This window comes from Cynoglossus semilaevis, chromosome 7 (assembly GCF_000523025.1).
Source record: "Cynoglossus semilaevis isolate Cse_v1.0 chromosome 7, Cse_v1.0, whole genome shotgun sequence".
Classification (NCBI taxonomy): domain Eukaryota; kingdom Metazoa; phylum Chordata; class Actinopteri; order Pleuronectiformes; family Cynoglossidae; genus Cynoglossus; species Cynoglossus semilaevis.
The window spans coordinates 6,521,770-6,535,096 of record NC_024313.1 but is presented as its reverse complement, the minus strand read 5'-3'; the positions used below and the strand labels follow the sequence as shown (position 1 = coordinate 6,535,096).

General features: G+C 37.9%; 2 protein-coding genes across 4 annotated transcripts; both read right to left on the bottom strand.

The window, feature by feature from the left end:
• Positions 1-40: 40 nt before the first annotated feature.
• On the bottom strand, positions 41-1,985 carry erh (ERH mRNA splicing and mitosis factor). The gene is made up of 4 exons (XM_008313101.3): positions 1,836-1,985; positions 1,417-1,504; positions 1,032-1,152; positions 41-947 (listed from the first exon to the last, which is right to left on the bottom strand). The coding sequence occupies exons 1-4, from the start codon at positions 1,836-1,838 to the stop codon at positions 845-847; spliced, it is 315 nt and encodes a 104-aa protein (XP_008311323.1). The 5' UTR covers positions 1,839-1,985; the 3' UTR covers positions 41-844.
• Positions 1,986-2,118: 133 nt separating this feature from the next.
• Positions 2,119-13,315, bottom strand: paplnb (papilin b, proteoglycan-like sulfated glycoprotein). 3 transcript variants are annotated; one of them, XR_003050135.1, is made up of 15 exons: positions 10,172-13,315; positions 9,670-9,788; positions 6,146-6,209; positions 5,771-5,880; positions 5,536-5,596; positions 5,341-5,443; positions 5,088-5,218; positions 4,675-4,986; positions 4,191-4,367; positions 3,968-4,118; positions 3,805-3,885; positions 3,437-3,593; positions 3,258-3,336; positions 2,545-2,927; positions 2,119-2,462 (listed from the first exon to the last, which is right to left on the bottom strand). XR_003050135.1 is itself a non-coding variant. In XM_025056943.1 (14 exons), the coding sequence occupies exons 1-14, from the start codon at positions 10,205-10,207 to the stop codon at positions 2,631-2,633; spliced, it is 1,878 nt and encodes a 625-aa protein (XP_024912711.1). In that variant the 5' UTR covers positions 10,208-13,315; the 3' UTR covers positions 2,468-2,630. The 3 variants fall into 3 exon arrangements, 1 of the variants encoding a protein (XP_024912711.1); XR_003050136.1 differs by lacking the exons at positions 9,670-9,788; positions 10,172-13,315 and adding an exon at positions 6,697-6,893; XM_025056943.1 differs by lacking the exon at positions 2,119-2,462 and having other exon boundaries at positions 2,468-2,927.
• Between the last annotated feature and the right edge of the window lie 12 nt (positions 13,316-13,327).

Here is a 13,327-nt window from a genome sequence, read left to right as displayed (position 1 = left end):
TGAAATAAAACCATGTACAGTTAAAAATCACAGACACCAATTTTAAACAAGAACCTTTAATTTCAATAAATGGATCCTGGTGCTATAAAAGACCCAGACACTTTGAAATGGAACCATGCCTAATACACAACGAAAACCATCAGTGGCAAACAGTATGCATTCACACAACAATACAAAATGAAATCTGATGCATTATAGAAAGCAGAGTAGGTTACAGTGTAACTAGCCAAACAAAACAAAAAATCCTGAACAAATATGACAAATAAAAGCACATTACTAGCCTTCAACTCTATCAAATGGACTGTATGTGGAGCTCTTCACTCCATGGACTCGCTCCATCAATAAATTAAATTCTTGCAACCAGCTTTGGGTGATGCCACAACTACTTTTTTATTATTTAAAGTGTCTTCATTGTAAAGTAATGTATGAGCAATATTTTACAATTGCTCATTTAATTGGGTTTTATTGTTATGTTTCTTTTTCAATAATATGTGGTGGTTTGTTCATGTATTTTTTTGTGTAAAATCCCTTCCCTTAAATTCTTATGCAACCCTACAAGACCTGATTGTTAAAATCAGATCTCCCATTTCTTTTTGCAGCCCCTGGCATCCCAATTCCCTTTGATATACAAACATCAGTACATGGTCATATATCACTCCTCTCCAATGTAAAGACCAAAATATCTCACATTACTTTTTGAAGAAAAAAAAACATCTATTATCGGCTGATGGTTTAACATGAAAATCCAACCCTTATCACAATGTCCATACACACAGATCTGCAAGATACTGTGGAAATGTAGTGCAGTGTAACCTCCATCCAGGTGAGCCTGTCACTGATCCCTTTACTTAGCTGCCTGCTGAGCCTGACGTCGCAGTAAAACGTAGATCTTCTCTTTGATCCAGTCCTTATTGTATGGTTGGTATGTCTGAGTGTCTGCTCTGTACCTGTTTCACAATTAAAACAATAGTTTTAGACCATACACAACATCCGGTGCAGCAAGGATTTTAACTGAACAAAACCAGACTTACACAAGACAGCTGAGGTCAGCCAAGTCATCAATGAAGTCAAACAACTGGCTAATGTCGTATGTGATGGACGGACTGTTTGGATTCATCCTCTTTAGATGTTCTTCATACATTTTGCAAACACCTGGAAAAGATTAGATAAATATTAAAGAAAATATACGAGTTAAAATTGTAGTAGACATTTATTGTATTGGAGTTTATGATGACTTCTAGCTGCTGCTGATATCCCTGAGTAAAACTAACAAACCACAAATCCTTACCAACTTGATGAGCCATATGAAGAAAATGAAAATTGTATTTACTTTAATGTTCATCTTTATCCGCCTAAATTTAATAATACACAAGGTATATGACATCATTAAAGATACCATTAAAGCTACAGACGTACCTTCCATACATTCGTTCACTGACTCATAGTCAGCATACGTGCGGCCCTCGGGTCTCTTGGTGGGTTGAACGAGCAAAATTGTGTGCGACTGTAAAAGTAAAAAAATAAGATGACTCTTTAAGTAAAATAATAAAGTCATAATAAAACAAACTTCAAACTACAACGCTGTAAGATGAAGTGTTCGACTATAAATATTGAGAAACTTACTTAACTGTTACTGTAAAGCTGCCACATCCTACATTTATGTCCATGCAACCGACAGAACTCTGTTAATTGTTATTAAAATTCACTATTGCGACAAGCGAACGACAGTGTTAGCAAAGCGTTAGCCTAAGCTTAGCTATCGAAATTTCACGTTTATGCAGAAAAATGTCATATTTGTTTAACATTCATTCATAACTTTGAATAACCACACTTACCATTTCAGTACCGACTAACTCTTTATACGCAGTGAAGTTAAATAACACGTAAACTGTTGATTGTTTTCCTTCAATTCACCGCACGAACAAGCTAAGCGAAAATCACAAAGGAAATGAAATACATCCATTTCCTGTTAAAAATGATTGAAGTTGCTTCAAAATAAAGGCATGGCTTCAGAATAAGAGTCTGAACATAAACGCAAACATTGCAAATGTGCAAAAACAGACAAATAAACAATATTTCTTTTAAAGCCACAAAATGTCAAAAACTTTATTTATGAGGCTGAATTGTTAACTTTGTTTATTAATGTTAGTATAGACCACAACTAATGAAGTTATACACATGGTTAATTAAATTTCAATTACAAAAGGTGAAATTTATGTATATCTAAATTTATTTAAAAAAAAAGAAAAATACTACATTAGTAAGAACTTGATTCTACCTTTTTTTTAATTATGATGTTTAATTGAGATGGATGAACCTTTGTAATACAGCGTCATGGGTTGTCTAATGGCAGGTACAAAGTGGACAGAGCCTCCATAGCCTTTGCATGAATTCCTCCATAACAATCAGATGACCTGCACTGGTTTATGAAATTACACTGTAACTTCAGACATCAATATAATCCTGCACTGGTTTATGAAATTACACTGTGTGACGACCCCGAGCCAGGGCTATGACAACTGTAACTTCAGACATCAATATAACTTAAACAAACCTGACCATGTAAACGTTTTATTGGCATCATAAAGAGAAGAGACGTGTGTTCTCGGAGGTGTTCTTGGTGGTTATGCCTACGTTCTTAGAACACCTGCTACTCTCCTCGGCCATGATCTTAGAGGTTGGGCTGGTGGTGCTGGTGGTGCTGGTGGCGCTTGTTCCCTCACCAAATGGCTACACCTTTCCTGACATGCAGCCACGGATGCAAAATTATTGGCATTACCCCAGCAGCTTCCATACCAGAACTCAGTACATTTGCTAGTTCCCGAGTCGTAATAGAATCGGAGAGTCCAGTCCTCACAGGGCCCCTCATCATGTGGCAGGGTGCATACACCATCATCAGATGAGGTGACAGGGGGCTGTGGCTCTTCCTGAGAAATAAAAAAAAGAATAGACAATATAAGATCTACATTTCAAGTGATGCAGGGGGCTGTGGCTCTTCCTGAGAAATGAAAAAGGAATAGACAATATAACATCTACATTTCTAAGACAAAATGTCTTTATTCTTAGTCATTTGTACCAAACGTAATAGAGTTTATTTTCATAATTTCTTTAAATAAAAAAACATGTTCAATTTATGATCCTTTTGTGCTTATGTATTTCTTATTATACATTATACATTGTTCTGTATAAAACCCAGCTTTTGTTTTAGCCTTATTTAATTCATATGATTCTATTTAAAACAAGTGAAATGCTCCTACCACGGCCGTCTCTGTCTCAGGGCATCCTGCTCTGACAAATCCTTGAGCTGGAGTCACACCATCCAAACAACAACCATACCTTCAGAAGATATAATTATTTAAGCCACCATCCGATTAACAATTCTTCAAATTCATTTAGTCAAGGTTTGGTTACATTGACAGGGACCTTTATGCAGTACCTGGTTTGGACACAGTCATCTTCAGAGCAGCCCTCGTTGTTGTGTCCGGTTGCAGAGGTATGACCATCAGGACAGCAGCCATAATAGGATTGGGCACAATAAGGTCCAATCACAGGAGGGTAGTGATCATAGGCAGAGCTGGTCTCTGGCCCAGAAACTGTAACCACAGTCACAGATACAGTTACATAAATACTAATATAAGGGGGGTGTAATAATGGCTACATGACCAAACCATATAAGGAGATATTAACTTACTTACTGCACATTCATAAGATTTGGACACAATGCCAATCAATGCTTATGCTAAATCTTTAAATACAACCAAAGATCAATGACTTGACACTCTACTGTCTTTGTGGTCTACATACCTGAAGGAACTTCTGGAACGTGGGGCACATACCCTCTGATGGTGCTTCCGTGATACCCTGGATCCTGTACACTTGGGACCACTGGAGACAAATCGCATTTGTTACTCCCTCACCCAAACTCCAGTAAATAGTACTGGAATCATGAATGTTTTGATCTTCTCACTCTGTTCTTCTGGACATGGCTGGTAGTTGCATGCCTCCATAGCAGCGGGTTTGCTCTCCAGTCCACAGTGATCCTCAGGATAGGTGTTGTAATCCAAATCAAAGCAGACCACCATCCTCTCCCTCACTCCACCACCACAGCTTTCACTGCACTGAAGATACAAGGGCAGAGAGTTAGACACATAAAAAAAAAACAAGTAAAAGGCTTTTTTTTTCTCACTCACTAATCCATAGTCAGTCACATGCCAGGTGATGTGTAACTGACAGGCAGGTCTGCGACATGAGCGGACAGCAGGAGGTCGGACTAGTTCGCTGCAGGCCTGGTCATCCAGATGTTCTCCTCCTGGACCTACACAGATCACATCCCTGGTCTGCTCACCTTCACCACAGGTGACGGAGCACTGGCCACAGTCAGGTAGAAAAGGTTAGGAGTTAGTAGTTGTGGTCAGTTAGTTAGTTAGTCAAAACATGATGTGTCATAGCTATACAAGTGTATTAAATATCAGCATTAAAACTAACCAAAAACAGACATGTTTACCTCTCTAACATAAATTCATTTCAAATTCTAAATTTATTTAGGAAGTAAAATGAGAAGCTCAGAAATATAATGCAACAAACAGCTTATATGTAAAGTGAAGATTCTGTCAATAACTTGAGAAAACGAGGTGAAAACATGACATTTATTTTTTTCTGCACTCTGGTACTAACCACGCTGTAGCTGGAGACACTGTACTCAGCTGTACAGTGATGCATGTTGCAGGTCTGCTGACTCTGAGGCCTCTGCAGGCGTTGGGCGATGCAGTAAGACTCTTCCACCACACGGGGGTTGACTGGATCCTGGAGCACGCACTCCACGCTGCGGTACTGCATACCACCACTGCAGTTGGCTGAGCATTCACCAAAGACACCGGTCCTGTAGACGTACGAGTTGGTCTCACTGGGGTGAGGGGCCACAGGCACAGAGGAGTGCACAGAGTTCACGTCTTCATCCAGGCCCAGGAACTCGTCATGGCTCAGGTTCTGGACACAAACAGGTGGGTTTTATTCTGCTGGTTGAATATACCTACAGTAACCATCTCAAAGATAAAGATGGAAATGAAAACAAACTCCTTTCTTCTCACCCTGCATTTGCCCTCCACGCAGACGTCAGTGCGTCCAACGTAGCACGGCGTCCCATCCACCACTGCAGAGTTGTGTCGATAGTAGAAGTTCTCTCCTCTTGGGACGCAGTTCAGCTCACATGGATTGGATGCTAAATTATATGTAATATTAATATCCAATATTTAAACTTGATGGTGAGAATTGAAACTAAGTTGAGCTAATTAAAAAAAAAGATAAAAGTAGGAAATAGAGATGATGTTATTGTCCAATCACCTCCATAGTAAGGGACCCATGTGTAACGTTTCCCCTGAAAGTCTGATCTGTCAAACTGGGAACACTGCTCCTCCCTGAAGTCCCTGGATCCATATGGACAGTCCTGACAGGGAACATCTTTATCAGCAACCGTATTAATTGTACAGTTATATTAAATACGCATGATACAAACATTCATTCTAAAAGACTAAATACCTGTGTGTTACAGATTCGGAAAGCTGTGGAAGATCCTTCACAGTTATGTCCACCGTCGGTTCTGCAGAAGAGAAAAAGAGCGCTGTTTGTTTTTAGGCCAAAACTACATTTTCCTTATTGACTTCCATTGGACACACACACATATATATATATAATTTACTAATAAGACTAAAAATAAATGGAGTTCTTTTTTTTCTAGACTTAATCCCATGAAAACTAAACCCCGGTCCTCTACCTCGCAGTGATGCACTGCCTGGTCCTCATGGCCACACCTGTGCCACAGGTTCGACTGCAGGGCCCATAGGCTCCAAACGGTCCCCAGTAGTCCTGGGTCGGCAGAGTCAGCTACAACCAAACAAAACAAAAAAGTAAGCAGACATACACTGCACTCTGAAACATCACATCACAGCCCGGGGACCAATTACAGACATTACGAGAGACACAAAAATAGAAGCCGAGACCTTTAAGCCACAAACCAACCCTTCACACGTTGCACGACTGTGTGAATCTGCAGCTATTTTTACCCAGAGCAAAGTGTACATAGGACGCACGTATGCATAGAGAGATACTGATTTATAAATTGGCACACAGAATCAAAGTGAAGACTCACAGAGAGGGCAGGTACAGCCAGCAGCTGTAGGAGACCCAGGAGTAGCAGGTTGTTCATGTTGACACTGCACATATAAACATATGAACAATATTAATAAAAACAGTGATTTTATTTAGTTTGCAAATTAATTTGGCCGTTAAGAAGAATGCATCAGTGGTGTTGATTTATTTTTTATTTGATAAAACAATCAGATCAGATTAACACCCAACTTTTCCTGAGCAAAATCTTGACATAAATGTTTACATTCTTTTTTACATTTTTCCACATTATTAATTCAATCATTTGGAGTCACAAATAAAACAGGTGTGAAATACAGACATCTACTGATTAATCACAAATAATCATAAAGTCTTGATTAACTCTTGATTAACTTGGGGATTTTTAAATTGATCTACAAGGCTAAAAATTATTTTTGACCCTTCATGTAGCTCGATGAATTTGGCCAGATATCGACTCACTCTGATATTGTCTAAGAAATTCAAAATAAAAAAAATAAAAAATATCATGATTCAAGAAAATAACTCTTCTTAAAGAATCTCATCAAAACTTACCTCCTTGAAGTGAAGCCTCGGCTGCTCGGCCAACACTCCAGAGGGACCTGCACCTTAGTAGCGAAGGTTGGCAAAGACACCCAGCATTTTATCTGCTCAAAAGCACTGCGTCCCATCAAGTGTCAGGTTTCAACCGAAGCTCCAAGAGGAACACCTTTTTTTCTCATCTACATCCCAAGACTCTCATTTAGGCCGCGAGTATTTTGGACTTTTTGAAGTTTTTCCAGACCATTTTAGAAGTATCTGTCATTAATTCTGTGCCTGTTGAACTTGAAAAAAAATATTAATCAATGCACAGGGCACTGAAGTTTAAAGCAATGAAGGCAGGATTAGACACGTGATTGATGATCGATTTTGTTTGTTTTAATGATCCCAAAGATTTTCAAAAGACTTCAGGGACGTAGATAAAAGATTCCCATCGCTGACCATAAATTGTCTCTTTTGCACATCTCACAACCACTAAGTACCGAGCGGCCGGTCAAAGCGAGGTGCCGCTGCAGGGTAAACATCGACTAAGGCTGTATTTAGATTTATTTTAGTAAGAAACCACATGGAAAGGGAATAAGAAGGGAAGATGTACCACCAGGAATCAGAAGAGCGGGGCGTTCCTCTGCCAGAATCTCAGGCTGTGGAGGCCTGCAGGGCAATTAAACTACATTCATACTTTTCGTTTTTTTTTTTTACGTTTCGTGAGTACAGATATAAGAAAATGTGTGTGCAGGAAATTTTGATGACATGATTGATATAATTATTGCTTGACACAGGTACAAACTCTGTCATCAGCTGCACAAAAAGACGCCGCAGCCAGTGATAATCCAGTGTGGAAGCCCTAAAACAAATTACACCTTCAGCTAAAGTGATTACGCTGAACTTTTATTATTGTGTCTTAATTAGGGGCTTTAAAATGAAAACTCAGACATTGGCATGGAATGAAGTTGTCAAGTGCTGTCCGTAAAATTACAACTTCCACAGGTTCATAAAACTGGCGTGCGTCGGTTTTACTTTTTACACAGAAAGGGAATTATTTGAGTGAAACATACTAAGACGTTTTATTAATAACAGTATTGTATTTTCTTCTCTCCAAATCATTAAGAAATTTGCCTGTTTGAATAATTTTGTCCTTTCTCTCTGTTCGTCGGATATTTTTGCTGATTTTTTTTGGTTTTCTGCTGTGTTTTCGCTCTCTTGTCTCTTGTACATTTGCACTTTTTAATTTAACTAATTGATAATGTTTAATTATTAGTGACCTTTCTTGGCTAAGAGGGTTTGGAAAACTGTGTTCTACTTTTTTACCCTGGGGCATTATGGGGCTCTATGGAATTACAACTTAAAGTGATAATTAAAGCAATGAATACTATCATAAAGTCATGAAAATGTGTTCAATAATTACAAAAAGAAAAGTAAAGAAAAAAAAAGAAAAGAAAAGAAAAGAAAGAAAGAAAAGAAAAAATAAAAGGAATAGATGTTAGTTTTTCTTCTCCTTCTCAAAGACTGCAGAACTCTTCCTGAAGACTGGATTTTTAAACGACACATGGTCCCTCAGCGTTAGATATAAATTTAAATAAAATTATGCACACTAGTATATATTTATCCATTCAAGACCTTGACTTAAAAAAAAACCTTGGAATAACACACTGCTCTGTGACTCCATCACTTCCAAACGTTCCCAGCTCACACTCCAGTCCAAAACCGCCCCCACACTCCTCTCTCTCTCCACAATGAAAAACAAGACAAAAGTTCATCAGTCACTCTCGCGGCCTTCACAGCTGCTGGTCCAGTTTCTCCGTTTGCTTCTCCATGTCTTCAAAGGCACTCTTGGTGCCCAGCAGGTTGTCCACCGTGTCCACCATTTCCTGGATTTCTCTGGACAGCTCCAGGTAGCCGTCCTTCAGCTCGTCCTGCTGCTGCCTCAGCTCCACGGCCGCCTGCAGCAGATCGGAGGTCTGCTGGCTGCAGTTGCTCCTCAGCTCCTCCACGTCGGACAGCAGCAACTCCATGCTCTTCATCAGCTGCTCCAGACGGTCGCTGGTCTCCTCGATGCCAGAGGTGTCCAGGGTGACCTTTTTGGAGTTGTCTGGGAGTTGGAGGTCAGACTCCGTGTCTGACTCTTTGTCTTTCTCCATCATCCGGCCTCCAGATATTTGAGTCAGTTTTCACCTTTTAAGAAAAACAAAAATAACTGCTGGACTTCAGCAAAGATTGACGCAGTGCTGCAGTTCAAGCTGACTGACGGGCTGTACATCAGATTATACACTCCTTCAGTTCTGCAGCGTCACTGCCGTGTGATCAGACAGATACAAACAGCTCCTCACATAGTTCTCTGTGGGTGGTCCTCACTCACAAACACACACACTCCTACATTTCTTTCTTCTTAATTTTATAGTATTGTACCCCATTAGCTCACACAAATGGTAAGTATAGTATAATGGTCAGCCAATGTCTGGCTCAGGGGCCAGTTGTGGCACCTACACAGATTTTGTGGGCCCGTAATTTTTTTTTGTGAATTTAAAATATTTTGTCATCAAGATAGAGTTAAGAAACATACTATTTTACCAAGGACTTCCCCCAGTGATATATAGTTTATATATCACCCTATATATCACCCTTTATTTGGCTCAGTTTTAGATTGTCCACTAAAACTTCTCTGTCAATGCTAGTTATTGGCTATTTTTAATTATTTGTTTTAGATTGTCCACTAAAACTTCTCTGTCATTGCTAGTTATTGGCTATTTTTAATTACTAAACTAAATGGTGTAAACATCATCATTTACATTATATTCTTGTATCTTGTTGTGTTTAATAAATGTTAATCATATATTTAATGGTATAACTTTTTTGTCTAAGGTTTGACCTAATATTATATGTTTTATTTATTTATTAACTAATTCATAACAACTGTCTTTAGTCATAGTAAGGCCAGGACAGATCCCACATGCTGTGGGGTGAAGTTAAAGAGCCAGCACGTGGTCTTACCCTTTAAATGTCTTCAAAGATAAGAAGTGGAAATGGTGAGCTCTCCACCAGTGGTCTCTTATCAGCTGGACACAACTTGTCTTTGGGGAGGTCAGCACTGAAGGAGGACTCTCTCCTCTCTGATGAGTTAATACCCCGGGGAAAGATAAACAGTTTCCATCTCAGGTTAGATGTCAGGGAACCAATGATGTTATAGAAATAAATTGTTTCACTGGTTTGTTGTAAAGGAGCAGACAGTATGACTGTGGACTTTAATACAATTTACAGTACAGCTGTACTCCATTCATTCATCATGCATTAACATTATTATAAATAAAGTCAGTGATAAGTCATAAATAAACAAAAAACTTTAATCAAATTAATCAAATTTTAAAGCAGAATGATTTATAATATATATATATATATATATATTTAAAAAAAAAATATATATGTATATTTTAAATATCAATGTGGTAATGCAATTAAAATAACACACTAAATAAATATGCAAATAGCTTCTTACCTGGTTCTTCTTAGGGTATCCAGGATGTGACAACATGCAGACTGAAGTGTGTGTGTGTGGGTGTGTGTGACGTACGTTTTCTGTCCAGACTTCACGGTTCTGCCCATTTCACAGCAAAGACGTTCACCCGCTGTGACGTAGACACGAAACTTCGTGATGTGTTGCTATTTTTGTCTCTACTGCTGAAAGTTGATGATCAGCAGAACTCAGCCTGACTGACGGTGGCGTCATTACAGTCTAAAACGTCATTTTCAGTCACTGGAAAAATGGGAAGACACTACAGTAAACTAAAGTATTTTTTTATGTGTAAACACACCTTTTTAAAAATTCAGTTGCCAATCATTGGAAATAATTGAAGGTCTTTGGGGTAACCCCGTGTGTAATTCCACAATACGTCCAGAAGATGGCAGTCGCGTGCTGCAATATTCCTCAATTCTATCCATATGCCATGGAGAACGTTGAGCTTTAAGCTTGTCTTGATAAACGAGAGCAATATTTCCGGTTTAATTTAAATGTCGTCTCTTGTTACGCATGGGCAAACTACTGAGAGGAAATGACGTCAATTTAAAGGTCCCGTAGTATAGATTTTACCATTAATGCAGAAAGAACTTGTAGATGTGTGCGAAAAGAAATAAAATAGACAATGATGTTGTGCTATCAGAACAGTCAACTCAGAAGAAATGACATTTAAGCCGAACGAAAAGTACATTTGAACAAATGAAATTAAGAGCAAGAAGAGAGAAATAACCGTACAACGTTTGTTTGTGTGAGGTTATCTTTACCCTCGTAACATTCACACACACTCGACGACGACCAAATGTTTGTTTGAAAAACAAGAGCGGGCCTTTCCGGTATAATTTAAAAGCTCTTGCTAGGCATGCGCAAACCAGGGAGAAATAAAAATTACGTACATTTTATTAATGTGAAGGAATTTGTAGATCTGAGTGCACAAATAAATAAAAAACAGAAATAAATAGAAAACATTTGATATGTTTTTAAATAACATTTTAGATCTTCAATCACATCCATCCACTGTGTAGAGATTTTTAATTTTCATGCAATTTACTCCTTTTTCCTCCTTTTGAGTTTTTTATTTTTTTGCATTTTGCATTTTGTCATATTATAGTATAGTTAGACATATTGTTTTCCAATGTTTGACAACCCAATATACAAATATATATTTCCTATTTAGAAAATATTTCATATTTAGAAAAACCAAATCCCTCATTAGAGTTTTTCTTTTTCTTAGGACCCCATAGTATCATTTACTTTTTGTGTCATAATTGTATTCATAATTGACCTCTTTTGACAAAGTAAAATTCATGGGCCTATCTTTTAAGCTCAACTGTTTGCAATTAATTCTCATTACAGTAAAAATAATAACTTCCACACATGTCTAGTAAGAAATACATACTTTAATGCCAATAAAATATGCTCAATTTTTTTTCAATCAAGTAAAACATTTAAGACATATTTTTGAAATCCAATCCAAGATTCACAGAGATTTAGAAAGGCAGTACACTTATGGAGGTGCCTAAAATAATGACTTATATGCACATGTGACAATATATTCCCCATCCAAGAGCAATCAGTGCTTAGCTCTAGATGTACTTCAGAAAAAAAAGGAGCTCAGAAAAGAACACTGACTTCCTCTGACCATAGTACAGAAAGCAAAAGACACACAAAAACTCCATAAAGAGCATAAAGAGGTAATATTTCTGCACTTTCACATGCCCTGCTTGGATTGAATGGCCATATGGAGGTCCAAAGATCAGTATAACATATTGTACATCAGCACAATAATACAATTCAGTTTAAAAAACAAACAAACAAACAAACAAACACAATCATCAGAAACTTTGATCCAGTCAGGGCAAAGCCCAGAGCAGCTGACAGAGGCAGCATAGTTGAGGTAAGTGAATTTCAGTTCATCTGCTAAATAAAAATAAACCACTAGGGTGAGCAGTGAACTGGTGGAATAATACATCCTTTCTCCAAAGACCTTCATAAGCAAGTAAGGGTTTTTGGGGTTTCTGTATATTGCTCATATACATGGATTTTACTTTTTTTTTTTTGAGTGATATATGAGTGTATATATTCTGTTGCTTTTCATTTTCCCTCACAAAAAAACACAACAAGTTTGTCACCCAAGTTCAGAAAAATACTTTTGCGAAAAACACATGACTGGGAAGCTTCGCCGGTCATTTCCAGATATTATAAAAGACCTACAGATTACTAGCAATGTTGTACAAAGTAGCAATGTACAGACAATGTTGGAGGTGGTCGTTGTGTGTGTATATATATTATGTGGAATAAAATATAAAGTTACTAAAACAATAATGTTACTATGTTTCGATGTTTATTGTTATTTGTTCATAACTGAAATATTTCAATAAAGGTCCATATTTAAACGTCACGTATTCCCTCAGTTGTGACTCTGTGGAAATCAACCAATTGTCTCAGGAGTTAGTTTGTTAGGTTTAATAATGTTAATTCTTACGATCTTTTTTAGGTCGATGTCAATGTTAAGATTATTTATGGAAAAGTGACTTTGGAAGGGATTCAATGTAAAAGGTTGAGTTTTTGGGGAAATTAAAACTAATCTTAGCTTGGTAAAAAAAAAAAAAAACCTCAGGATATTTTTGTAGTGAGTTTCCAGGTTAATTGCAATAGAATGTGGAGTCAATTTAGTCTTCTGTTAATACAGACATAACATTCCTTATACTCCACTGATTAGTCTAACCAACTAATTATCAAGGACATGTTAGACGGAGCGTCTATCTTACCTGGACTGACTTTTGAAGGGACTGTTCAGACACTTGGGGCCGTCACTGAAGACCAGGTACATTCCTCTTATACTCTACAATCTTAAGGCCTAAGCAACGTCTCCATTAGTACAAAAATCTACACATTCACGAAGCCTGTTCTAAAGGAGAACTCTTCAACCAACAGCTCGGTTCAACGTCCCTTAGAGCTGTTGGAGGGGAAAAAACTGAACGAGGACTACGATTTGTATGAACGTGTCCAAGTTCTTCACACATGAGATGAGAACTTACAACCTGCTGTCGACCTGGATTCTGAGTAGAATGGTTTAATGAAAGGTTTTGGGTTTGTTTCTGAGCCCATCTTCAGACTATAGTTTGTTTGTTTTGCTCA